Source organism: Clytia hemisphaerica, unplaced genomic scaffold (assembly GCF_902728285.1).
Source record: "Clytia hemisphaerica strain Z4C2 unplaced genomic scaffold, Clytia hemisphaerica genome assembly, whole genome shotgun sequence".
Lineage (NCBI taxonomy): Eukaryota > Metazoa > Cnidaria > Hydrozoa > Leptothecata > Clytiidae > Clytia > Clytia hemisphaerica.
The window spans coordinates 492,254-519,550 of record NW_027103734.1 but is presented as its reverse complement, the minus strand read 5'-3'; the positions used below and the strand labels follow the sequence as shown (position 1 = coordinate 519,550).

The window sequence follows — 27,297 nt, the reverse complement described above, 5'->3', positions numbered from 1 at the left end:
GATTTGATTAATTCATTGCATCACTGTTGACAGAATATTTTTTGACAAGAGCATTATTGGTTTTTGTTTTGAATGGAAAGGACTAGCCACTAATGGTCTCTGAGTATACTGTCGCTGAATAAGCCATCGTCATCATAAACATCAGAAAGATTAGATTCAGCAAAGGGGTTTTCATCGCCAGGTTTTCAGGCTTTTAATGATTCGGGTTTCGCAAATGAATAATTCGAGTACCTCTATATTTCAACGAAAAGTAATTTCTATCTTTTGGTCCTTTTGAAGATTAATAAACTGTACCAAACATTCGATGATCAGCTCTTAGAAATGTTAAAGAAGAAAACCAGCTGGTCACTAACAGCTCTGGTGATCCTCAATATCCTTTGTGGGCATCTGAAAGCCAAGAGACAATGTGGAAATATCACTTGTAACTCACTCAATGGATTTTGCATTGGTGATTCTAAATGTGAATGCAACTATGGCTGGTTTGGGCAAACGTGTGGGCAGCCTTGCCAGTGTAATGGTTTGTCTCCCTGTGACCAAGATTCTGGTAAATGTTTGAAATGTGTCAATCATTCTGAGGTAAATAATATCTCAATGATGTTTCACAAAGGATTATCCAGTAATCTGGAGCTTTTTAGACAGTCTTTCAATTTGTTTTGACACCTCTCTGTACCTAAAGTCTGTTCACGATAAGTGTGCACTCTTTTTTCTTTTACCTATAACTTTTGAAGGAATTCTTCAATCTTTGTAAATTTGGTATCGTTGGAAAGATATTTGTGAGTGGAACAATTTGAAGGCGTAGTGGTGTAGTGGTTATCGTGCTTGACTTCTGTCCAGGAGGCTCGAGTTCGATACCCACCGTGGCACTACGATTCACTTGGCAAGTGAATGCTCCTTCGCCCGGGTCAACCCATGCCATGTGAGGGGAATTGGGTACCATAACTCTGATACAAGAGTATGGGTAGATATTTCAGACATTGTGGTGCGCCGTGACACTCAGGAGGTTCTACACCTGCGAGGACATCCGTTCTCCCGTGTAGTTCGATTGTCGTGGTATACACCATGGCTCGGCAGCTCGCATCTGCAGGGTTGCAATGTCTGCTTGCGCTGTGATTCCTACTCCACCGTGGGTAGGACCCATTCTGATGCATCGGAGGGCATATCTATATCTATATCTATATCTACAATTTGAAATAAAAAGTCTTTAAAAAAGTTCTAAAAATGAAAAAAAAAATGAAGATCTTGCAGAAAAGCGCTATAACAATCATTTTCACTGAAGTGAATTCTTGATCATCGAACGTCATCAAACTTCTCAAAAACATTAGTTTAAGCTGTTTTCTGCTGTTTTTTGGGGTCAATCACTTATTAACTTTGTATCATAACTTTATATTGAATGAATAAATATTTCAGTGAAATTTCTTCACAGTGATAACTTCCTAAGATCAAAGAATCTCTCCAGTAAAAATGAAAGTTATAGCACTTTTCTACAAGATCTTCATTTTTTTCTTCTTCATTTTCTCATCTTCGTTTTTAGAATTTTTTCAAAGATTTTTTTATTTCAAATTGTTCCACTCGCAAATATCTTTCCAACGATACCAAATTTACAAAGATTGAAGAATTCCTTCAAAAGTTATAGGTAAAAGAAAAAAGAGTGCACACTTATCGTGAACAGACTTTACATTATATTATCCGCCTGTCTCCATTAGTAGAATTGAGTGTCTTACCCAAAACTGGAGGCAACTGGGGTCGGGACTATTTTCTAAAATTTGAATATCAATATTTGTTGAAAAGGTACGAAAGCGTAACGATTGCAACTATTTTCGATAATTCTCTTTGTTTATGCTATATATCCTTTCCTGTCAACGAATACCACAAATCCTGTCAACCTTTCTTCAGGGTGAAAATTGTCAACGATGCAAACCTGGTTACATAGGAAGTCCACGACACAACCAACAATGTATTTCATGTCAAGAATTTTGTCATGGAAAATCAAACATCTGTGTCACTTCAAATTCTTACAACTTTTGGAAAGGCATCATTGAAAACGATAATCTGAGACCCTATCAAGTTATAAAATTGGTAGGTGTATTATTTTTAGATACCCATGTTTTGCTCTCACTGGAAAATTTGTGGAAAATCATTCATTGAAAAAGTTTTTACATATGCCACCTCACAATAAGTCACTTGGTGCTTGAATTCATTCGCAATAAATGCCCACTAATTTAGAAACTACTCTCATGCTGATATTTTCTCTACATGGTAATGCAAAAAGTCCACAATCAAAACGAATGAGCTTTGGTTATGAGCTTCAATTAAACATAAGAGATGGACCGCTTATGAAATCTTATCAGGAATTCAAATAATGTCAAAAGTCCAGTTAGTTGCTGCTTAAAATCTCTTTGTCTCGGAAAGTATACAAAGTATGCGAGAGTATGCGATATTATGTTTGGATACTCTACATGTATACGAATTACCCTCTTTTTTTCCTTACCATAGCTCTCAGATGCTATGGCCTTGAATCCTTCCATTCCCAATGAAGCGAGCTGTTTGTACTGCAAAGATGGAAGATACGGTCATCGCTGTCAACTTTCTTGTGGTAAAGGTTACTATAGAACAAAAGACAAAGGTTGTAAAAGGTTAGTAATTGTAGCTGAAACTTAAGGGCGTACAGTGAAATCTTCATAACTCAAACATCTATTACTCAAATGTCTCCTTAACTCGAACAAGTTTGTTGGTCCCTTCAATAAACAATGCCTTATAAACTAGTCTCCATAACTCGAAATGTCCAAAACTCGAACAAGTTTGCGTTGGGTGTTTATGGGACTCTACTGTATAATATTTTCCGATATTTGCGTATTTTTCATAAAAAGTAAGTTTTGTGCGTTCCGATGATTAGATATAACACCACAATGCTTCTTCATAGAGATTCAGCCCTCAATTTTTACTGTTTTTGTAAGTTCATAAACAGAGGATATCTGCTCATGAAAATTATATTTTCCTCCAAATCTTGTGCACTTTCTATCGGAAGCCTCCAGCTTCGTGATGTTTTACCGTACGAGCCAGATAAAACAGTGCCAATCAGTAAAAGTAATAAAGCCTTGGTTAGGCTGCTGGTATCCACTAACGGATTCGTGCTCCTTATATATACTACTTGCAGTTTTGCAGTCTTGGTGAGATACACGAGGACGATTAGGTTTTTCAGATAACCGTAAAAAATGTTCGTCTTAGGTGTAGCTGTAACGAGCATGCGACTCAGTGTGACCAAGGAACTGGTCAAGGTTGTCGTTGTCTTCATAACACACTGACTAAAGGCACTTATCAATGCCTCGACCATCGAACTTGTCTTCTACTGCAGGTTAGTAACTCAGCTTTATATACCTTATAACACACGTATTACTAGGCAAGTATTCAACGGCCTTGAAATCTGCTTTTTCAAGGAAACAATGGCTGGTTTTAATTAAGGGGGTTTTTATTAAGACGAAATTTTTCAATTCGTTTTAATAAAATGACTAGGTAATACAAATTATCTTATACAAAACATTTATTAGATAGGGCTACTCCATCCTTCCCAATCCAAGGCATTTAAAGTAAAATATTGCGTCATATTTACAAAAAACAGACCCCAGTCGGCGCCGGGAATCTGTTAATCAAAACAAACCACTACTACTATGGCTCGAAGTGAGAAGGGGAGAGAATAGTCTTGATTCATCAATTTCCAGCAACAAAACCTGATTTACTTTTAATGCATTATTTAGCTTTAGCCAAGGACGGAGTAGCCTATCCATCTAGTACAGACCCAGTAGACCCCAGCCCAGTTACACAATAAAAATTCGCCTCAAAATCGTTGATAAATACACTAAACTCACATTCTTATTAAGAAAAAGACTGAAAAAGATTTTAGCTAATACTAACGAGTCTTTTCGAGCTGTAAAAAATAGTTGAAACTTATAGCTCTAAGCATATACCGTGAAAAGCACAGGTCGAAATCACATATTGACGCTGTGCCGACGAATCGAGATTCTATTCAGCGCGCAATCAACGAAGACAAGAGTTAACCATGACGACCATCCAAGATCTTGGATGAGGTTCAAAGTTGATATTTTTATTCCCGTCGTTGAAAACACAACTAAAAAATATCATCAATGCTTTTTAAAAAGAGTCAGTGATAGAGAATCATAACATAAAGTCTGTCTATTATTTCGATTCAATCAAAGTGGCTTTTCCATAATTAAAAGTTTAGTAATTAGTGTTATACATTTGGGGATCATGTATAAAGATTTCTTTTGAAAGAAACTCATTTCAATTACACTTGGAGGTTTCTGGGGAATTCGTAAATAGTAAACTGCATACTGATACAGTCTGCTAGACATTAATAAGGTAATATTTGCTCTTCATCTTTGATTCTTTCTACAGTGATTAAATTGACACATGCGCGATAAAGTTTCTATTATTGGTCTTCAGAGGTTAATATATTCTTTTAAAACTTAACCTCTGATACTCAGGGTACTAAGCATAGCAATCTGAAAATTCTTACCTCTATTCTCAATGAACTTCTTGATTTTATCACTAGATCCCAATAAGGCAAAAAAAAAAGATTCTTACCTTGCCACTAATTTCTAACTTGTTTAAGCATCAATTTCTTTACAGTGTTCGTATTGTCGTAACGGTTACATCGGGTCCCCTACAAACGGTAAACAATGCTACAAAAAGACCAATGAGAATTTCCTCTACAAAGACAATCTTCATCCGGGAAATATAAAATCGTACGTTTTAAGCTACGATCAAGATCAAGGGATACGACTCAATATTGATGTCCCAGAAGGCGCTGTTGATATTTATCTCACCGATAACGAACATGTTTTCAGAGCAACGTTAAATGAAAATGGTACACAAAACCTGTTTTACAACGACAATGAAAAGCCGACTCCCGAGTATACAGCTGATGAAGATATATCGGCGATACTTCTCGGTAACCAACTAATCACTTTTAAGAGATACCAGAAAGGAGTTTTAGCTATGAAGAATATGCAACACCGCGCCATAATTACTATAGACCCAAAAGATAAACATTTGCGGAGAGTTCAGTTTTACGTAGTGATTAAGAAGAGCGACGATTCAAGACCCATAGCAAAAACAACATTGTATTATGACCAGGGAATGTTGGCCCTAGACATGAAGCTACTCTTTGTTGGCCTCCTAATGAGCGCTTTAACGCTGGTTGTTGAGCTAACTTTAGTGTTCCGATTAAGGAGCGAGTATATGAATAACCTGAACAACGAGCTGAATAATACACATCTAAAGGAGCTTGAAAATAGACCTATGCTTCAATACATATTTGATGCACCACCGTTGAGTTTTCAGCACGAGAGAAGAGACTTAAGAGTATTACCGGTAGCGGTACAACAAACAGCATTTGATGATGATGTTGCATTTTTTTCAGTACTGGTTCAACTACCAGGTTATCAAAACTCGAAATGTGATATCACTTTTGGTACTGGGATTTTCCTTTTGAAAAGTGAGACTAAAGATTCGAAAAGAATTGAACCTATTAAACGAACCACGACAGAAGAGTACGATCTAGAACATATTAATTACGGGCACAATATAGCATGATTTATTTTTTCTGGCGCTTTATAATACAGATATTAGACCATTAAAATTTTTCTTACCATTTTTCTTTTCCCTCTTTCTGACCATCTTGCTCCACATCCGTGTCAATCCAATGTTAAAAAGCTTGTGAATTCAACTTGATGATTGATTAAGCAAACGATATTACTCTTATTCATAAACAAAACTTTTAAATTTTGGACATATTTATATTTACCACATTACCATTTTCGGAAACTTTTAATAAATAATATAAAATCTTCGCGTATAAAATCTTTGTAAACAGAATGAAAATGAACTCACATAACATTTAAAAACGGTTATATTTAAAAATATGTAGGAAATATTGGTTTTTACCAGGGCGTTATCTCCCAACATTTCCATTTAATCTCTAGCGAGTCAACTTCATTTCGAAGGTATTTCATCAACTATCAAGAATAGCAATTTCTTCAATAATCAACCAGTTTGAAATTCCTTTCGTTTTCTGGACAGTTGTCAACTCCAGTTTGACACACCGAACGTTTTCTTTAGGTTCATCAAAAGTAATATCAATTATTGCTTCTTTGTAAAATTTCACCAGCTCAAACTTCCCACATTTCGAATTCGCTTTACCTCTCATTTGAGAGATGTATAATTTAGTTTCATAGAAGCTGTCTTTTTCATGTCCATCCATTCCGCTAGAGATAAAGATGCTCTTGATTTTCTGTGGAGAATTAAACATTATCGTCAGTGTGTCACCATCCTTAGGTTTTGTTGCCCACATTACACCTTTGCTCGAGTATGGGTTCTCTAACACATTGCTTTTATAGAATCCCGATAAATCCGATTCTATTTCGGCAACGGGATTTCCTTTTACCGATTGGAATTGTCGTCGACCAACTATCGGGATATCCTTCAAATCCTCGAGTTTTCTCACTTGACCATTCAAGGAAGAGAATTTACCGACATGCAAGAAAACAGGTTTCTTTATGCGAAAGTTCTTTGGATTTTCATACAAGTAGATATCATTATAAACTCGAAAAAGTAAATCAACCGGCATGGTCCAGAAGAAATATCTGACAAATTTTGCCAACGATTCTAAATGCTCTCCCCGATAAGTCATTCCGATAAATCCTCGGGCACCAAGCTCAAGAACTGACCAACGAAGTTTCTCGTTTTTCGTTATGAATTGTCGCATTTTCTGCATAAAATCGTCCACAGCGATAACGTCATCTTCAAGCTGAACAAAATATTGCGCCATATCTTTACAGTAATAATATAAGTATGAATAATCGAGACATTGCTTCGATCTCCAGCGGACTCGATCTTGTTTATCGCCAAACAGTCTTGGCAAATTATCCAGATTCTTAGGATAGTAGGCTTTATCAGGAGCGACTACTTGAATAATACCGTTTTTAACTTCGCCTGGAAAGTTCTCTCGAACATCTTTTACGACTTTCCTAAGAAAACCTTCGTCAAGATCTGCCACAAAAATGACGATGACAACATTTTTCTTTTCTAAAATGTTCATGTGTTTGAGCAAAGAGGATACCGTTTGGATGACATAATAAGCTTTGCTTCTCTTGACGGTTGGAATCCCAAAAACAACGAAAGCTGAAAGAGCAAAATAAATGAAGGAAATTTCTTGCATATGCAACTTTCTCACATTCGCAAATGCTTGTATTCGGCTAGTCTACACAATAAATAGCTCCAGACTTTTAGGCCTTACTAGTTTTGGTGAAAAGAATGATTTCTAGCTTAAGAGGGCTCCGAGATTGAGACGGGACTCGTTAGATGGGATACGGCACAGTGAATGTACTTTAGGGATATTAACAAACTAAGAATGAGCTCCGTACCTTTCCCTGTTCGTTTCTGACCAAGTTTCAAATTGTTTGACTTGAAATATTTCTCCATGTCATTTATTCCAGCAAAACCTTAAAAAAAATGAAAATTGTTTATTTTGATTCAATTCGGAACCTATAAATAGTTGAACCATCGTCAACTAATTAGGGGGCGTACGCTCTTTTTCTATCGGTATTTCGGTTTCAAAAGTACCGTTCAGTGACCAAATGAGGATTTTGTCTGTGTAATGTTGATAGTGGTTCAAGAAAAATTTGTTGGTTTCTTGGTGTTGACCACTCCCGTACGTCTCCGACAAGAGATAGTTTAATAAGATCACATGGTCAACTACTCAATAAAAGTTATCATTAGAAATTGATGTAAAAATTTTAGGCCTCTATTTTAAGACTTTAAATTTTCATTGATTGTAGACCCACCACCTGATATTTTCAAGGAATTTTTTCTGCTGTAAAAGCAAACATAAATGAATTTTCCAGACCTGTAATACAGTACAACATACCCGGCTTTTTGAGACTTTTGACGACTTGTTTACTTTTCATCCAATCTTTGGAGATCTTCATAAAATCCCCATCAGCCACCGGGTTCGAAGATTGTTTATCAATCCATACGTGTGACACTGCAGAGCTAGTGTTTTGAAAGGACTCTGATGGAAAGGATGACGGTATTTTATCGTCTACAAAGCGAAAGAATATGCATTAGTAAGTCAGTAAGTCTGCGACCGCAGTCGGAGGCGACCAGAAGACTCCTCTTTCGATAGTTATCTACCCGAAGGTACGGAAGGTACGGGAGGGCGCCACTTTTTCTCCCTGGATAGCTCCACTTACCTTGATCCTTCTCTTAATTGCTAAGCATCAAGCAGAGAGGCATCAAGTACCATCTTGGAAATCTTTGGTACGAGGTACGAGCTGGCTGGGGGTTGAACCCACAACCTTGCGAACCATAGCTGGATGCTCTCCCACTGCACTACGGTCGCCTAAATATAAATATGCTTTAGAGAGTGGCTACCATGTGTTTGTAGATGCGCTTTGGTTGTGGTGTAAAAAGATTTTCTAGGGAAATGGGTGTTATGAAACACCCTTTATCCAAAGGCGAACATCATTGACCTTTTTATTTGGATTTTATATGATGAAATTCAGCTCTGGTCTAAAAAAAATACAGAGGCTTTCAGGGCAAATCTCCTGATCAATCTAAAAAGGAGATGAGGCATGGGTACTAGGTAGTGGGTAAACCTATGTTGGACAAATCAAGAGGTTACGTCCATATTTTTACGTCTATGATATCAATTGAATTATATATGCCCTTATAGTTTTTGTTCAAACCGTAGCTGAAAAAGTGTTGGATCCAATAAAGTATAAGCCCGAAGGGCTAGAATCGAATCTATAACCTTTCTCAGGCAAGAAAAAGTGAAGCCTTAAAATATGCACCATATTTTTGACGATGATTGAATCTAGTAATTTTTTTGTTTTTGAGTGATATTCTTTTCGAAATTTAGCGGTAAATCTTAGTTTGAGTCATTTTTTTTAAAACTAGGCGGATCGTGCTAGGCCGCGCAACTTTGGTAGGATTTGTTGGCTTAAAATCCTACCAAGGAGATTCGATTCTAGCCATTTGGGCTTATACTTCATTGGTTGGATCAGTCTTCTATTATGTTTGACCTAAGATCAATTCGAATAATAAGGGCAACATTTGAGGTATATCGCTTGGGGGTGGGGTAAAGCAACAATGTGTACTGAATATGACATAAAGAAAACGTGTCAGAGAGCTGCTGACATACCTGATTCCGCAGAGCGACGAAAAATAAATGACACATTAACAACGATTAGAAAAATGAACATGAAAACTTCTAAAGCATGAAAAATCTTTCTGATGAATATTGCATTCCACATCTTGAATGTTATTTTCACTCGACCATCCGTTATTGATATTTTTTAGTTGATGAACTGCCACTAAGATAAATAATGATAAGTTGGCATTGAAATTATTGACAAAAAACTTATGAATTATTGAGACAAGTTCCGTCATTTCATATTTGATTTGATAAGTTCCGTCCTCGCGCCTGTTTTATTGAAAATAATGATTTTGTCTGATGTTTCTTCAGTTTTTTTTTATAACCAGTAGATAGATGGAAAATACTGGAATCTAGGACTTTTACATACAGAGTTTTTCGATTGTTTTAAGAGTTGTACACAATGAAGTATAAGCCCGAAGGGCTAGAAGTCAATCGCCTTGGTAGGATTTGAAGCCAAAAAATCCTACCAAAGTTGCGCGGTCTAGTGCGATCATTTTTTAAGGCTTCACTTTTTCTTGCCTGAGAAAGGTTAGAGATTGAACTCTAGCCCTTCGGGCTTTAAACTCAATGGTTGTACAGCCAGAATGGTGGGGGGGGGGTACGATATTTCGGAATTGCGGAAATCGACCCTTTTTTCTTAGGAATTTCGGAAATCGGACAATTCCTTCGGTAATTACGGAATGCTTAAATTGTTTCGGTATCGAAAATCCATGAATTTTTGCTTCGAAATTTCGGTAATATAAAGTTTTTATCCACCTTTTTCGGAATTCATACATGAAAAATCAAATTTTATGAAAAATTAGTCAAAAAGAGGAAAGATACCCAAAAAAATGGGTATCGAAATTTCCTTTTTACGGAATTTCGGAAATTTTGGCAAAATTATTCGGTTTTTCGGAAATTGCAAACCCCGTACGCCCCCCCCCGCCAGAATGTAGGCTCAGCTATCATTTAATGAGGCCCCCCCAGCGGTAAATCACGATATCACGCAATTTTTTGTCTTCAATCACGATCACGCAAATCAGCAAAAAAATGAAAAAATCACGCATCCCTTTGAAAAAGTTCATACCACGTATCACGGCTCAAAAATCTTTCAAATCACGATCACGTTTTGATCTCTGATCACGCAATCACAAAGAAAAAAAAATTCAAATCATCACGTAATTACGCTGCAAAAAAGTTCCTACCTTATCGGGGAAAACTTCGCCGGGGTAAATTTTCGTCGGGGAAAATATTCGTCACTTGCTGGTAGTTGATAAACGCATTAAGGCCGGGGAAAATTTTCGTCGGCGAAAAATATTCGTCCCTTGGCCAAAATTTCGTCACTTTTCCCCGACGAAGTGTTCCCCGATAAGGTATCACGTCATCACGATAACCACTTGGGAACCTCTTTAATTGAAAGAGGCTTTTGAGAAAAGCAGGGCTTTTCTTTTAACTACTTCTAAATTTTCTTTTCATCTCGGTAAATAGTTTTTTAAAAATGAACCATTTTTTGAAAATAGCAAGCATCGCAAGAATTCCATGGCCCCTGTGCTGCCCCCAAATAAATTGCAAAGTAATTATTGTACTAATAATATATTCTAAATATACCTTTTGAGGGGTTAAAATAAGGGTTAAAAATCTAAAATATTCTTCCTCGCCCAACTATGGTAGGTGACGATCTTTTGGCCCCTTCAACCTGATTCACACGATTGGGCCATGAGTTAGTGCGCATTTAAAGCTAATAGTAAATCTCATCTACATGGAATCAAGGGGATGAAATAGACTCAAAAGACTAGAAAAGATTAGAAGAGTTTTAGAAGAAAATATTCATGCAAACTCGGAATCTTTGAATTAAAAAAAACCTATTTAGATAACATCCAATCCTCTGGGCTCTGACCATAGTCGGAAAATTGATTTTAGTATTTGAACATGAAGGTTATGTTTTAATTGCAAAAATGACGTTATGGACTTTAAAAAGACGTTAATAATATGTTGCATCACCTTCTTTTATAAAAAGTGCTTTAAGTTTTAATGGGTAATTAACGTTATTGTTTCGAAGTTTTTTCAAACTGTCCGCAAAGAATTGAACTGTTTTAAATTTTTCGGAAAAATTTTCTAGATTAATACATCAAAAATTATGGCTGTTTATCTATGAAAATTGGGATGAAAAATTGGTCAAAAAGCACTATTTTCAAGATTTTGAAGCAAATAAGCTTTTAGAAAAAAAATTTTAGTTCGATAAAAGAATGTTTTTTCTTCGCCGAAACTAGCTCTTCAAAGTTGAAAAATTCTTCTTCGCAAAAGTCTTCATTTTCTTTTTCATCAAATTTTTTCATTGCAATTCTTAAATTTTCAGGCTCACGGAAAATTGGGCTAACAGAAAATGTATAACATGCTACAGTTTTGTGGGCTACATCAAGTAGAACTTTATATTTAGTAAGTGGCAAATATTAAAAAATCACTATGATCAGAGCCCTTAAATTTTGTTATGCCTTTATCCCTGAAATAAACATCGAGCCTGGGGCCACTAGGGTTGTGAGCTGACCGGGGAGTGCCACCCGACTTTCGACCCTTGGCAATTTTAAGGGTGGCACATCCCGTACCCTTCACTTGCCTAGTACCCCCACCCCGGGACATCGATTTAAAAAAACTCTCCAGTAATAATAACAAAAAAAACCTCCATATCCTCCCCCTCTCAAAAAGGTTGGTAACCTTTCATGTACCTGATAAACACTGTTGTAATCAGTATAAAATTCTTCAAAAAAAGCTGAAGATATTTACAGATGTGATGAATGAAAAGTAAACTAATGAAGAAAGCGAAAGTCCTCATGAATCAGAATGATGAATGAATAAAATATAAGTTTTGAAAACTTGTCATCCTGAATTAAAATTTTAGTTGTTATTTCGTTTTTTGAATGATTTAAATACTCACAGCACAGGCTGTCCTTTTTAATATTGTAGGTTTTTTGCCGCAAATCAAAAGGAGCGGGTTGGAGAAGTGAATTTTGTTGATAAGATTATCATTTTGTATCATGTTGAAAGCTACCCTGAGTATCAGAGGTTAAGTTTTCAAAGAATATATTAACCTCTGAAGACCAATAATAGAAATTTTATCGCGCATGTGTCAATCTAATCACTGTAGAAAGAATCAAAGATGAAGAGCAAATATTACCTTATTAATGTCTAGCAGACTGTATCAGTATGCAGTTTACTATTTACGAATTCCCCAGAAACCTCCAAGTGTAATCAGAGTGAGTTTCTTTCGAAAGAAATCTTTTACATGATCCCCAAATGTATAACAGTAATTACTAAACTATTAATTATGGAAATGTCACTTTTAATTGAATCGAAATAATAGACAGACTTTATGTTATGATTCTCTATCACTGACTCTTTTTACAAAGTATTGATGATATTTTTTGTTGTATTTTCAACGACGGGAATAAAAACACTAACTTTGAACCTCATCCAAGATCTTGGATGGTCATCATGGTTACTTTTGTCTTCGTTGATTGCGCGATGAATAGAATCTTGATTCGTCCGCACAGCGTCAATATATGATTTTGGCCTGTGCTTTTCACGGTAGTTGAAAGCTACCGCTGTCAAATACACCTTTTCGACCGTAGCTGCCAATTGCCGTGCATCCATTTTTTGTCCGTTTTACCACCCTAAAACCGTTCCAGTCTTTTTTTCACACCTAAAAACAATACAAAAAAGTTTAAAAAAGGATTGGATCGAGTTTTGGGTGGTAATTTAAATAATAAAGTGGCACACGCCTGACCGCGCGACTACGATCGAAAAGGTGTATAGGCCACTGAAACACAGCTTTAGCTTAGTGAAGATAACATTCAGATTCTTAGTTACAATTATAAATATCTATATTCTGTTGAAAAAGTTAGCTTGATCAAAAATTTATGAAATTTTTGACATTTCATGAATAGCATTACATTGAAAAGTTTTCAATGATTTTTCTGTCTTTCCGTGTTTTCAATGATTTTTCTTAGCACTTATCTGGTACCTGAAAAGTCCGGTCTTGGAAAAACTAGACTGGAGTCGTTTATAATGCGTGTAATACTAATGGGATTTAGTTTGTATAAACTAAAATTGTTCCCTTCATTACTTTTTACTTTATTTCTACTATGTATAAATTAGTCGTCTAGCTTGCTAGACTAGGAAAAACCTGCGCAGGAGAACCTCCGATCGGGGAAACAGCCGTCGGGAAATGAACGCCCAGTTTGCAGAGTGTGGCACGTTTTCTCAAGATCTCGAGTACACAACTCGGAAAAAGTCGAGTGTAAAATTTGAGGTTTTCAGATGCAAGTGTTAGGTGCAACTTTTCCGGACCAAAACTCTTCCAGTGCGGAACTTTGTATTTCCGAATTTTTCCTCGAGTGCAGACTTGCCATATTCTGCAAACTAGATTGAATGGTCGGGGAAACATCAATTGAGGAATAGTACACCTGTACACCTTTCCCCCGAACGCTTGTTTGCCCGACAGATATTACACCGACGGACATTTACCCGATTGGAAATTTCTTCGACGGTTTTTTCCTCGAACAGGTATTTCCCCGAATAAAAATTAGTCCCGCTGCGCTGAGGTCGATAAATGTTTCATTTCGTGACACACATCTTAGAACTAACTTTTTTTGATGGAAACTCACGAATTAGTATATGTAGATTCCAAAATCAAAAAGTTTCGACGATATTATCGTGCAAGTAACGAGTAATTGGCGATTTTTTGCGTTTCCAGGCAAAATTGCAAGGCCTGATTAATTCATGATTTTTGGGGGGTCTTCAAATTAAAAAAATATATATGGTGAAGATCAGAGATCTGACCTCAAGGAGAGAAAGTGTTGAAAATACTAAATAAAATAAAGATGAAACATAAAAAGGCACTAATATTTTTATAATTATATTATATCACATGATAGAGCTCTTCAAACTGAGGGAAAAGTGTTAACTCAAAATTATATCCATGCGCCGCAATATTTTGACACCAAAGAAGAATCATTCAAAATGTCAGTAATACAAAGTCAAAGAAAAGTAGAAAAAAGGCAAATGCCCTGAAGGATATTTTTTTCTTCGGTGGAAATGCCTTCTAGTAGGGTTAATATCCATCACAGGGTAATGTCCACCGGGGAAAAAATCTGCTCAGTGTCCGTCCGATTCTAAATTCTGCTTAAATATGGTGAAATTTTCCACCCATTGAAAATAAACATAGGTGTTACAGGCTTTACCCTCCATGTGAAAAGAGTAACCCACCCCCCGCATTTTTGGAGGTTTACTCCTGCATTTTGTGAGTGTCTCTCTCCTGAGGCTCCTGAGTTTATCACACCCCTGTGTCACATATATCTGACAGGACCCTCTATCAAATGGAAAAACCGACAAAGTAACCCTTCTTGATCAGAAAATTATGCTTAAATTTCAACCTGCTCTAGTATAAGTATAGCTGGATTGGAAAATACTACTCCCACATGAAAATCTCACCTGGATAAACTTTGTGCCCATCTTGCTCGTAAGTATCTAGATCATTTGAATTTGTTTGTAAAATTTGTGAAGATTTCCGATCAACTTGTAAACATTCTATTCGAATCCCATTCAAAAGATTCGAATATTTTCATTGAAATAATTCTTTTAATTTGAATGCATTGGAATGTCTTCTTTTTTTATAACCACACCCCTCTTCCATTCACTCTTTCCTCTTTTTTTTTTTTCTTTATTAAAACGACACTGTACACTACGAACATATATTACAAAACATTACTTAAACTTAAAATATAGTCCCTCCCCCCGCTAGGAACTAACGTTATATCGCCAGAGGTACTAGACTATGAAAAAAAAATAAATAAATAAATAAAAATAAATAAAATAAATAAATAAATAAATAAATATTTCTCTTTCCTCTAGTCCATCCTACACGCTAGGGACCCCAAGGGGGTACAAAAACCGGTTGGCTCGAAAAATCTCGTGTATGTATTGTTCAGGCGTAAATCCTTATCAGAGACAAGGTTTTTGTAAAAAGATTTTGACTGCGAACCCGGCCGGGAGTGGGGGAGGGGTACTTAGGAAAATGAGTACCGGGTGGGTCGGCCGGCCGCCGGGTATGTGCAGCTGTGAGCGCTTAATAAAGGATCTCTTTTTCTAATCCTCAAAAGTCTCTCAAAGGGGTACAAAAACCATTTAAAAGCAAATTGAGTTTCTCTAAGGGTCAAAAATTAAAGAAAATCGAAATTTCCTCTCTCAAAGTCAAAGTGTTGTGATTTTCAAATATTTGGACACAAATTGAGTTAAAATCGACAGAGAAAACTCTCTCTAAGGTCGAGGGTCTTATAAAACACAACCGTTTTGTCAGAAAAAGCTTTTAAAGTTTTGTGGTTATTGACCCTGCAAAATATTTTTGGAGCCTGACAAGATACCTTGACCATTTGCGATTGTACGTCCTGCCTGCTGCTGGTACCAACTTTACCTAACCTGAGATCAGATTGTGAATGTTTTCTGCACACCACGCTGAAGCTCTAAAGCGATGTGTGAAAACATAACAATCTGACGAATACGCAATCTCGAAATCGTAAGGACCGCGTTCGTCTAAAAGGACTAGAAACGACAACAAAGTTGCGTGATTAGGGCGCCGTATCCGTTTTTAACTTTCCGAAGCACAACAAGATTCTTGTTGTAGAATTTTCCGCGGGAGGACTATTTTCCTCAGATGTATAATTTTCAAGCGTCTTCAGAGGTTTACCGTACACGTAAGGAAATTACGAACAGCTGCTATCAGGTTAACTTTACCTCATTGATTGACTTCCCCCACTTTCGGGACAAAGATACTAACCGCTTACAATTGGTACAAAATGGTCTAACATGATGGCATACAATCTCCACGCAACAATGCAGTGAACTGTAAATTTTGTTAATCGGTTTTAAGACACTTATTTGGCTTCCACATTCATAGTAAATAGTCTATGAGTTTAATAAGCCTAGCCATCAAAGATTTCTGTCAACATGAATACGAAAAAAGTGTGATTTGCATACTAAATTTATCTTGGTTACAATTATGTAGATATAAGATAAGTCCCTTTTTAGCATTTCTTTTATCATTTTTTTTAAACTCATTTAATCACCTGTATACGAGGCCCGGAAAACCCGAGTTACTTCAAATGTGACGAAAAAGCGTCCAAAATCTATAATTATTTTACAAAGCAGAAAATATAAAAGAACAGACGTGTTAACGATGGTTCTTTAAACAAACAATTTAAGCAGTTATTTGTTATTCAAAGTATTTGCTTTAACGGCTATAACTCATTACAGTAGACTCCCGGACTTATTGGAATAATTCGGTTATTCGAAATGAGAGGGCGTTCCCCTTGGATCTGCTTACCCAACTCAGGCAAAAACACTCTCGATTATTCGAACTTCGGTTATTCAAAATTTCAGTTATTCGAAGAGATTTCTATTCCCCTTGGGGCCAATTATAGGCTAAATCACCCTCAGTCATTCGAAGTTTTCTTATTGGGAGATTGTCGAGAGTGAGAACATTGATTTTCTACGATTAAGACACTTTTTTTCTTAAAAAATCAGGTTTCAATATTCCTAGTAATGGCTATTTATACTCATCAAGCAATTCCTTCAAAAGTTCTTTGTGTTTATTATGCTCAACTGAACTGCAATGCCTGAATTCCTTCAAAAAAGTCCATTCCATTAAGTTAAATTTTAAATCTGCCTGTAAAGCAAATATTTCAGTTGTTTGAACTCCCGGTTATTTGAAGTAAATTCTTATCCCATCGTCGTCGCACCCACCGCGAGTGGAGTGTTACCTGCGCACGATAAAGCCCTTAGAAATGTGGGGGAGGTTAATAGGGGGTTGATAAGATTGAATTCTAAGCCCAAAGGACGAAACATAGTAGTTATACACTTAGTATATAGATATTTTAAATCAACTAACAAGAATAGCAATTTCTTCAATAATCAACCAGTTTGGAATTCCTTTCGTTTTCTGGACAGCTGTCAACTCCAGTTTGACACACCGAACATTTTTTTTAGGTTCATCAAAAGTAATATCAACTATTGCTTCTTTGTAAAATTTCACCAGCTCAAACTTCCCACATTTCGAATTCGCGTTACCTTTCATTTGAGAGATGTATAGTTTAGTTTCGTGGAAGCAGTCTTTTTTATGTCCATCCATTCCGCTAGAGATAAAGATCCTCTTGATTTTCTGTGGAGAATTAAACATTATCGTCAGTGTGTCACCATCCTTAGGTTTTGTTGCCCACATTACACCTTTGCTCGAGTATGGGTTCTCTAACTTATTGCTTTTATAGAATCCCGATAAATCTGATTCTATTTCTGCAACGGGATTTCCTTTTACCGATTGGAATTGTCGTCGACCAACTATCGGGATATCCTGTAAATCCTCGAGTTTTCTCACTTGACCATCCAAGGATGAGAATTTACCGACATGCAAGAAAACAGGTTTCTTTATGCGAAAATTCTTTGGATTTTTATACAAGTAGATATCATTATAAACTCGAAAAAGTAAATCAACTGGCATGGTCCAATGGAAATATCTGACAAATTTTGCAAACGATTCTAAATGTTCACCCCGATAAGTCATTCCGATAAATCCTCGGGCACCGAACTCAAGGACCGACCAACGAAGTTTCTCGTTTTTCGTTATAAATTCCCGCATTTTCCCCATATAATCATCAACAGCAATTATATCATCTTCAAGTTGAACAAAATATTGTGCCATATCTTTACAGTAATAATACAAATATGAATAATCGAGGCACTGCTTCGATCTCCAGCGGACTCGATATTGTTCATCGCCAAACAGTCTTGGCAAATTATCCAGATTCTTAGGATAATAAGCTTTATCAGGAGCGACCACTTGAATGATACCGTCTTTAACTTCGACTGGAAAGTTATCTCGGACATCTTTTACGACTTTCCTAAGAAAACTATCGTCAAGATCTGCCACAAAAATGACGATGACAACATTTTTCCTTTCTGAAGTTTTCATGTGTTTGAGCAAGGAGGATACCGTTTGGATGACGTAATAAGCTTTACTTCTCTTGACGGTTGGAATCCCAAAAACAACGAAAGCTGAAAGATGAAAACTCATAGGATACATAAGAATTCGACCGTGCATTTCCCTGATAGGCTGCCTGTATTGAAATTTGGCTTTTGGGAAAGATTGAAGTGGCTGGAGAAATATTTGTATGGAGATAATTTTACCTTTCCCTACTCGTTTCTGACCAAGTTTCAAATTGTTTGACTTGAAATACTTCTCAATGTCGTGTATTCCAGCAAAACCTTTTGAAAAGAAAAGAAATTCATATTAGAAGGTTACAAAATGATGGTTTAACCCTCCCTTCAGCAAATCGGTCGAAACAAATATCGCACAAAAGTTCTTGAAGTTGATCGACAAACACTTTCCTCGTCATCATAAATACCACAAGCTGTTCAATCGGAATACAGTCAAAGTTAGCTATAGCTGCACGACCAACATGAAAGCCATCATCGATGGGCATAACAAAGCAGTACTCAAAAAGCAAAACATCGTACAACCAACCAAAACATGCAACTGCATCGTCAAAAATCAATGCCCCATGAACGGTAACTGCTTAGCTAAAAACACTGTTTACGAAGCCACACTGACAACAGACGACGAGAATTTACCACCAAAAATTTACATCGGTCTCGCAGAAACAATCTTCCAAAAGCGATGTGCGAACCACAAGAAATCGTTCAACCACGCCAAATACGAAAATGAAACCGAGCTCTCGAACGAATTTTGGCGGCATTCTCGTAACCAGACCAACCCTAAAGTTACATGGCGAATTGTAAGAAAGTGCAAACCGTTCAACAGAAGCAGCCTGAAATGTGACCTTTGTTTGAATGAAAAATTTGAAATATCTTTGCGCAAAGACAATTTACTGAACTCTAGATCTGAACTTATCTCAAAATGCCGGCACATAAACAAACACCTACTTGAAAACATCGATTCTAAAGATTGACGTCAATTTTTTTATATGAAGATGCTGTATTGAATTTTTTAAATAAACGTGGAATTTTGTTTTGATAGTTATTTCTAATCAACTGATGAATGCGAAAGCAAGAAACTTTAAGTATTGAAAAGAAATACACCGTTTCTTAAATCTTTATGTAACAAGCTCTACTTATGTATTGAGCACTCTTAATTGTGCAGAGAAACACAAGAAGATGATAGGTTTATATAATAGCCAGGAAAACAACCACTGTAAAGTTACTTTTTGAAAAGTTGACTTCGTTACTTGAACGGTTTCACACTAAATTATTTCAAAGATTTCTGTCTAAAAGCCCCGGTGGAACTTTTTTCTCATCGGGGATCAAAATTCCTATCAAAATTCCAATGGGTATAGAAATTCTATTGTTCCGAGGTTAAAAAATTTAGTGGAGGTGATTTTGAAGTGCAATTTTTAAATACTGAATTTCGAATAGGGAAGTCAGAAATTTCCCAGTGGGGCTGAAATTCTAGGGTATTTTCCCACCGGGGACGAAATTCTTGTTAAATTTTCCAGTAGGGCTGGATTCCCAGTGGGTCTGTGACAGAGAGTTGTTTTCAATGACATTTCATGATAATTTTGAAATATAGTAGTAATTATAGTGAGCCAGACCTGGGTTTGTAAGATTTTTGACGACATCTGCATTTTTCATCCAATCTTTGGATATCTTCATGACATCCCCATTGACCATCAGATTCGAAGACCGATTGCTGACCCGTACGTTCATCAAAGACTCTGCTGATGCCAATTTAATGTCTTAAATTAAGTGAAATTATGTGAAGTGAGATCAAATGTTGATAAAAAAAGTCATTAGTGAGAAAACCCGCCTAGAGATATCTATCATTATGCTAAGCAATCCACAAAACATTCATGAAAGACTCACATGGATTATAATTTATACGAGAAAGGATTTGGGCTCGAATCTAAAGCTGAATTGCGTTAAACATCTTTTTTTTTGACATTAGAAATCTGTTTTGCATATTGGCTAGAGTGAGATTCTTTTTTGCATCGCCGTTGCACAGTCTTACGGCCTGAGCTAACTAATGGTTTAGTTATATTGCCATGCAGATGCAGGGATGTGAAGATATCTGACATGATATTAAACTTACTTATTTTCAAGATGTGGATCTGACATAGGAGAATAAATTGAGAGGGAGAAAATGGGAAACATTTTTGATTCATATCTACACAATAAATTGAAGTTGAGATAAGAATTGTTTGATACTCAAAGTTTCACGCAACTTTTCGTCACGATCTTCAGTCAAAAATTCTATACAAAAAATTCGTTTCAAGTTTACAAAAATATACTGTGCACTGTAAAGTCTTCGTCAAAGTAATTGACGTTATTTCAGTCTTTGGTGTCGTGGAGTTTGAGGGTGAGCTTATTCACATGCCGACATTTCGAGATCAGTTCATTCCTTGAATTTAACAGTTTCTCGGGTTGGTCGAATGTGGCAATTTCATATCTAAATGTTTGACAGAGTCAATTTGTCAAACTCCAGTGGCATGTCTCCGTCGGCCGTCCAGGTACAGAAACAGTATTTTGTATGGATGATTAAGGGTGATATTGCAATATTAGAAAGTGGATCATACCTGATTCTGTAGAACGACGGAAAATAAACGACACATTGACAACGATTAGAAATATGAACATGAAAACTTGCAAAACACGAAAAATCCTTCTGATGAACATTGTATTCCACATCATGAATGATTTCTTTACTTTATCCACAATTTTTCTGCTTTGATTTATAGAGTAGATAAAAAATTATAATTCCCAATGAAGTTATGGAAATTTCACGAATTTCACGTTTTTATCTGGACACATCGCAACTATATAGCCTGGTTATTTTACCACATTAAAGAAAAGATATATGACATCCAGTTATCTTAGATTTAGCTTTAACATTTGACGATGAAAAATTTCTTCAAAAATTCACGCCGATCAGAAACTCATCTAATTCATTTGATGTTTCTAATACTAACTACACTTACATAAAACAGAAACTTTTCAAAGCATTTTCTAGGCCTAATTAATCTGTTCCATTAAAAAACACAGTAAAATGATGATTGATGCAATTTAATTAATATATTTGGTCATATGAAAGCTCTTAATGAAAATTCCTCGAAGAACAATGAAATCACATTTAAGGGCTCTGACCATGGTCAAGAGATCGGTTACCAGCCGGTTACGAGTTTGGAAGAGAGAACTTTTGTTTGGAGCTCCTTGACACTTTTAACAAAAAAACTGTCTGGATAAGTTGTTTCTGAATTTATTCTATCAAGAGTAATTAACAATTTACAAAAATGACGTTATAACCTTAAAAAATGTTGTACCCTCTTTTACAAAAAATGCTTAGTTTTAATGGGTAATTAACCTTTTTGTTCCAAATTTTTTCTAAAGACCATCTAAAATCTTTTGGAACAATTTTCTAAATTGATGTATCAAAAGTTATGATTCTTTTTACGAAAATATTCGAATGAAAAATTTGGTCAACAACCATTATTTTCAAGATTTTGAAACGAAAAATTTCCCAAAAATATATTTTTCGTTCAGCAAAAGATACGCCATCTATTTCATATTTTCATTCAAGTTGGTGACCCCTCATTTGATCGAAAATTTTATGGAGAATATGATGAGAGGGTCTATAAGGCTTGAGTGTGACTTTGAAATTTGACTGAATTTTCAGGCGTTTTTAGTTGAAGACGTCATCAAAACAGGAAAATTGTGATATTGCGCGATTGGATAGCGGTTGGGAGGTCGTTGAACCCTCATTGGATCTGGAATTTAATGGACAATAAGTTGGGAGGGGTAAGAGTGGGTATATAGAAACTTTCGAAAAATGATATATCCAAATTGAGACATTTTGGGTCCAATGACGTCATCAAAACCTGAAAAATACAATATTTCGAGTTTGAGAAGGATTTAAGCAATGGATGACCGCGCATTGGATCGGAAATCATTGAGGGAATCTTTTGGGTAAATGACAAATTGATTTCAGTGAAGTAAAGAATTTATTACCATTTCAATGACGTAATTTAGGGCCCAAATGACGTTACAAAACATGAAATATACGATTTTTCGAGTTTTGATCGGTCATAAGGGGCAATTTTTCGTTCTTTGGTATTAAACCAGTCTATAGTTTCCCCTTTACTACCCAAAGGGCTTATGATGTGCACGATAAAGCCCTTTGGATGGTGGGGGAGGGTAATAAGATTGAATTCTAAGCCCAAAGGACGAAACATAGTAGTTATACACTTAGTATATAGATATTTTAAATCAACTAATAAGAATAGCAATTTCTTCAATAATCAACCAGTTTGGAATTCCTTTCGTTTTCTTGACAGTTGTCAACTCCAGTTTGACACACCAAACGTTTTCTTTAGGTTCATCAAAAGTAATATCAACTATTGCTTCTTTGTAAAATTTCACCTTCTCAAACTTCCCACATTTCGAATTCGCGTTACCTCTCATTTGAGAGATGTATAATTCAGTTTCATAGAAGCTGTCTTTTTTATAATCTTCTAACCCACTGACGAAAACAATTCTTTTGACTTTTTGAGTCGAATTAAACATAATTGTAATAGTATCTCCATTGTGAGGTGTTTTACTCCACATCGCCCCTTTTTTGGAATATGGGTTTTCTAAGAAATTCTTCATATAAAAGTCTTTCAAGTCAGACTTGATGATAGCTGGTGGATTTCCGTTTCTCAATTGAAATCGACGTCTCCCGACCAGTGGCAGATCTATAAGATTTGACCTCGTTTGGCCATCTAAGGAAGAGAACTTTCCGATATGTAAGAACAAAGGTTCGCTTGTACGAAAGCTCTTAGGATTTTGATATAAAAAGATATTGTTATAAACTCGAAAAAGCCAGTCGACTGGCATGGTCCAAAAGAAATATCTGGTAAACTTTGCCAACGATTCTAGATGTTCTCCCCGATAAGTCATTCCGATAAATCCTCGGGCACCGAACTCAAGGACCGACCAACGAAGTTTCTCGTTTTTCGTTATAAATTCCCGCATTTTCCCCATATAATCATCAACAGCCATTATATCATCTTCAAGCTGAACAAAATATTGCGCCATATCTTTACAGTAATAATACAAATATGAATAATCGAGGCACTGCTTCGATCTCCAGCGGACTCGATCTTGTTCATCACCAAAAAGTCTTGGCAAATTATCCAGATTCTTAGGATAGTAGGCTTTATCAGGAGCAACCACTTGAATGATACCGTCTTTAACTTCGCCTGTAAAGTCCTGTCGAACATCTTTTACGACTTTCCTAAGAAAACTATCGTCAAGATCTGCCACAAAAATGACGATGACAACATTTTTCCTTTCTGAAATTTTCATGTGTTTGAGCAAGGAAGATACCGTTTGGATGACGTAATAAGCTTTACTTCTCTTGACGGTTGGAATCCCAAAAACAACGAAAGCTGAAAGATAGAAATTCATAGGATACATAAGGATTCGTCCGTGCATTTCCTTGATAGGCTGCCTGCATTGAAGTTTGGCCTTTGGGAAAGATTGAAGTGACTGGATAAATATTTGTATGGAGATAATTTTACCTTTCCCTACTCGTTTCTGACCAAGTTTCAAATTGATTGACTTGAAATACTTCTCAATGTCGTGTATTCCAGCAAAACCTTTTGAAAAGAAAAGAAAATCATATTAGAAGGTTACAATATCAAATAGTTTAAGGTATTGAATATTTATCAAGTTAGGATTCCTTCTATATGGTCCTGAGTAGAATGTTTTGTCTTATATGTCTACAATCTACATTTGGAGGTGTACCTAGAAGGATTTTACTTTTAAGTCCCGAACCTCAGATTTAGATGAATATGATCATTTGTTGACTCCTTTATTCCGAAAAATCAACAACAATATTGATGATAGGTTTATGTAATAGCCAGGAAAGCAACCGCTTGAAAAGTTGACTTCGTTACTTGAAAGGTTTCACTTTAATATTTTCAAATACCCTGTCTAACAGCCCCGGTGGAACTTTTTTCTCATCGGGAATCAAAATTTCTATCAAAATCCCAATAGGTATAGAAATTCTATTGTTCCAAGGTTAAAAAATTTAGTGGGGATGGTTTTTAAGTGCAATTTTGAAATACTGAATTTTTTTGAATAGGGATGAAATAAAAGTCAGTTTCCCAGTGGGGCTGAAATTCTAGGGTATTTTCCCACCAGGGACGAAATTCTTCCCAAATTTTCCAGTAGGGCTGGGGTCCCAGCGGGTCTGTGACAGAGGGTTGTTTTCAATGACATTTCATGATAATTTTAAAATATAGTAGTAATTATAGTGAACTAGACCTGGGTTTCTAAGACTTTTGACGACATCTGCGTTTTTCATCCAATCTTTGGATATCTTCATGACATCCCCATTGACCATCAGATTCGAAGATCGGTTGCTGACCCGTACTTCATTCATCAATGACTCTGTTGACGCCAATTTAATGTCTTAAATTAAGTGAGATCAAGTGTTGATAAAAAACAAGTCATTAATGAGAAAACCCGCCTAGAGATATCTATCATTACGCTAGAAAGCAATCCAAAAACATTTTTGAAAGACTTACTTGGATTATAATTTATATGAGAAGGAGTTTGGGTTCGAGTCTAAAGCTGAATTGAGTTAAACATTTTTTATTTGACATTAGAAATCTGTTTGGTATATTGGCTAGATTGAGACTCTTTTTTGCATCGCCGTTGAACTGTCTTACGGCCTGAGCTAACTAATGGTTTAGTTATATTGTCTTGCAGATGCAGTGATGCAGGGATGTGAAGATATTCTGGCATGATATTAAACTTAATTACTTTCAAGATGCAGATTTGACATAGGAGAATGAATTGAGTGGGAGAAAATTTTTGATTCATATCTAAATGTTTGACAGAGTCAATTTTTCAAACTCCAGCGGCATGTCTCCGTCGGCCGTCCAGGTCAGCCCCCGGGTACAGATACAGTATTTTGTATGGATGATTAAGGGCAATTATTGCAATATTAGAAAGTGGATCATACCTGATTCTGTAGAACGACGGAAAATAAACGACACATTAACAACGATTATAAAAATGAACATGAAAACTTGCAAAACATGAAAAATCTTTCTGATGAACATTGTATTCCACATCATGAATGATTTCTTTACTTATTTATCCACAAATTATTCTGCTTTGATTCATAGAGTAGATAAAAAATTATAATTCCCAATCACTATTAAAGCAAAGTAAGAAGTTATGAAAATTTCACGAATTTCACGTTTTTATCGCAACTATATAGCCTGGTTGTTTTACCACATTAAAGAGAAAGATTTATGACATCCAGTTATCTTAGATTCAGCTTTAACATTTGACGATGAGAGATTTCTTCAAAAATACAAGCCGATCAGTGACTCATCTAATTCATTTGATGTTTCTAATACTACACTTACATAAAACAAAAACTCTTCAAAGCATTTTCTAGGCCTAATTAATCTGTTCCATTAAAGAACACAGTAAAATGATGATTGATCCAATTTAATTAATATATTTGGTCATATGAAATCTGTTAATGAAAATTCCTCGAAACAAAGAACAATGAAATCACATTTAAGGGCTCTGACCATGGTCAAGAGATCGGTCACGAGCCGGTTACGAGTTTTGAATACAGAACTTTTGTTTGAAGCTCCTTTTGAAGAGTAATTAGCAATTTACAAAAATGACGTTATGAACCTTAAAACCGTCTAAAAATTTTCGGAACAATTTTAGATGGACCTTAAAAAGTTAACCTTAAAAAATTTTGTACCCTCTTTTAAAAAAGTGCTTAGTTTTAATGGGTAATTAACCTTTTTGTTCCGAATTTTTTCTAAAGACCATCTAAAATCTTTCGGAACAATTTTCTAAATTGATGTATCAAAAGTTATGATTCTTTTTGAACGAAAAAATAGAACGAAAATTTGGTCAATAACCATTATTTTCAAGATTTTGAAACGAAAGATTTCCCTAAAATATATTTTATGTTCAAAATCTTTTTTCAAAATGTTTTCTCTTCACCGAAAGTAAGATCCTCAAACTTGAAATATTCTTCTTTACAAAAGTCTTCATTTTCATCTTCATCAAATTTTTATCATCGCAACTTTTTACTTTTTTAGATTCAGGCATAGTTATCCTAACAGAAAATATATAATATGTCATGGTTTTGCTGTTTATGTACAACCCATTTTATACACGATAAATATGAAAATTCAATACAGATCAGAGCCCTAGCAAAATTCAATATTTATATTCAATTTCCATATTAATTATATTCAATTTCTAATATTTATATTCAATTTTCCATATTCATGTTCAATTATTTAATATTTTCCTTCAATAATTTTTGCCAATAAAGATTCAACGTTTACTGAAAACATTTTGAATAAGAAAAAAATGTTATTTGCAATATTTATTTTATTGGCAACAAATTTTTAATAATCTTTTAATGTAGCTATGGAAGATTGAATACAAATATTGGAGATTGAATGAAAAATATGAAAGTATTGAATTTTGCTACATACGGCCAGCCATATTCAGATCAAATTTATACTTCCTTGATTTACATGATCCAGCTAAAAATGTTCTGCAGAGAATTATCTTAATCAATTGTGTAATTAGTTATTTAATTGTGATCACCATTTTCGTAGCAGGTCTATCTAGAGCAGCGAAGTCACCATAACTCGAACCCACACGAGAAACACAAATTTCGAGTTATTGAGTAAGATTTATAAAGGCATTGTTAACTGAAGGGACGAGTGAAGGAGAACTTCGAGTTATAGAGGTTCGAGTTAAAGAGACTCTGCTGTAGTATTGTGGTTTCTCTTTGACAAAGAACATCATGATATTCAACAGAAAGACTTTTTCCAAATAAATATCCTTACATATTGGTTTCCTTCAGATTCTGTCTACCAAAACTCCCAAATAGGCTCTGCTGTAGTATTGTGGTTTCTCTTTGACAAAGAACATCATGATATTCAACAGAAAGACTTGTTCCAAATAAATATCCTTACACATGGTTTATGGTT

The 27,297-nt window shown here is 35.6% G+C and overlaps 4 protein-coding genes across 4 annotated transcripts; 1 reads left to right on the top strand and 3 right to left on the bottom strand.

Moving 5' to 3' along the window:
• On the top strand, positions 1–5,650 carry LOC136805034 (multiple epidermal growth factor-like domains protein 8). The gene is made up of 5 exons (XM_067061570.1): positions 1–576; positions 1,894–2,076; positions 2,494–2,633; positions 3,226–3,352; positions 4,645–5,650. Exons 1-5 carry the CDS (start codon positions 322–324, stop codon positions 5,608–5,610), a joined length of 1,671 nt encoding a protein of 556 aa, XP_066917671.1. The 5' UTR covers positions 1–321; the 3' UTR covers positions 5,611–5,650.
• A 146-nt stretch (positions 5,651–5,796) lies between these two features.
• Positions 5,797–21,014, bottom strand: LOC136805036 (alpha-1,3-mannosyl-glycoprotein 4-beta-N-acetylglucosaminyltransferase B-like). Its single transcript, XM_067061571.1, has 4 exons — positions 20,845–21,014; positions 7,943–8,116; positions 7,440–7,517; positions 5,797–7,197 (listed from the first exon to the last, which is right to left on the bottom strand). The coding sequence occupies exons 1-4, from the start codon at positions 20,957–20,959 to the stop codon at positions 6,029–6,031; spliced, it is 1,536 nt and encodes a 511-aa protein (XP_066917672.1). The 5' UTR covers positions 20,960–21,014; the 3' UTR covers positions 5,797–6,028.
• Positions 17,096–20,346, bottom strand: LOC136805002 (alpha-1,3-mannosyl-glycoprotein 4-beta-N-acetylglucosaminyltransferase B-like). The gene is made up of 4 exons (XM_067061532.1): positions 20,280–20,346; positions 19,864–20,007; positions 18,443–18,520; positions 17,096–18,310 (listed from the first exon to the last, which is right to left on the bottom strand). Exons 1-4 carry the CDS (start codon positions 20,344–20,346, stop codon positions 17,142–17,144), a joined length of 1,458 nt encoding a protein of 485 aa, XP_066917633.1. The 3' UTR covers positions 17,096–17,141.
• Positions 21,015–22,250: 1,236 nt separating the features above from the next.
• Positions 22,251–25,478, bottom strand: LOC136805037 (alpha-1,3-mannosyl-glycoprotein 4-beta-N-acetylglucosaminyltransferase C-like). Its single transcript, XM_067061572.1, has 4 exons — positions 25,278–25,478; positions 24,575–24,721; positions 23,827–23,904; positions 22,251–23,694 (listed from the first exon to the last, which is right to left on the bottom strand). The coding sequence occupies exons 1-4, from the start codon at positions 25,390–25,392 to the stop codon at positions 22,532–22,534; spliced, it is 1,503 nt and encodes a 500-aa protein (XP_066917673.1). The 5' UTR covers positions 25,393–25,478; the 3' UTR covers positions 22,251–22,531.
• Positions 25,479–27,297: the final 1,819 nt, after the last annotated feature.

What these genes read in the sequence shown, in the direction of transcription:
- LOC136805036 (XM_067061571.1), bottom strand. Translation starts at nt 20,959, where the DNA reads ATGATGTGGAATACAATGTTCATCAGAAGGATTTTTCGTGTTTTGCAA. An exon ending in CCGTCGTTCTACAGAATCAG is followed by an intron (nt 8,117 to 20,844) that starts GTATGATCCACT and finishes TTCGCTTTGTAG; the next exon opens with ACGATAAAATACCGTCATCC. An exon ending in TCAGAAACGAACAGGGAAAG is followed by an intron (nt 7,198 to 7,439) that starts GTACGGAGCTCA and finishes TTGCTCTTTCAG; the next exon opens with CTTTCGTTGTTTTTGGGATT.
- LOC136805037 (XM_067061572.1), bottom strand. Translation starts at nt 25,392, where the DNA reads ATGATGTGGAATACAATGTTCATCAGAAAGATTTTTCATGTTTTGCAA. An exon ending in CCGTCGTTCTACAGAATCAG is followed by an intron (nt 24,722 to 25,277) that starts GTATGATCCACT and finishes ACTTAATTTAAG; the next exon opens with ACATTAAATTGGCGTCAACA. An exon ending in TCAGAAACGAGTAGGGAAAG is followed by an intron (nt 23,695 to 23,826) that starts GTAAAATTATCT and finishes TCTATCTTTCAG; the next exon opens with CTTTCGTTGTTTTTGGGATT.
- LOC136805002 (XM_067061532.1), bottom strand. Translation starts at nt 20,346, where the DNA reads ATGTCAGATATCTTCACATCCCTGCATCTGCATGGCAATATAACTAAA. An exon ending in CAAAAATCTTACAAACCCAG is followed by an intron (nt 18,521 to 19,863) that starts GTCTGGCTCACT and finishes TCTTTTCAAAAG; the next exon opens with GTTTTGCTGGAATACACGAC. An exon ending in TCAGAAACGAGTAGGGAAAG is followed by an intron (nt 18,311 to 18,442) that starts GTAAAATTATCT and finishes TTCATCTTTCAG; the next exon opens with CTTTCGTTGTTTTTGGGATT.
- LOC136805034 (XM_067061570.1), top strand. Translation starts at nt 322, where the DNA reads ATGTTAAAGAAGAAAACCAGCTGGTCACTAACAGCTCTGGTGATCCTC. An exon ending in AATGTGTCAATCATTCTGAG is followed by an intron (nt 577 to 1,893) that starts GTAAATAATATC and finishes ACCTTTCTTCAG; the next exon opens with GGTGAAAATTGTCAACGATG. An exon ending in CCTATCAAGTTATAAAATTG is followed by an intron (nt 2,077 to 2,493) that starts GTAGGTGTATTA and finishes TCCTTACCATAG; the next exon opens with CTCTCAGATGCTATGGCCTT.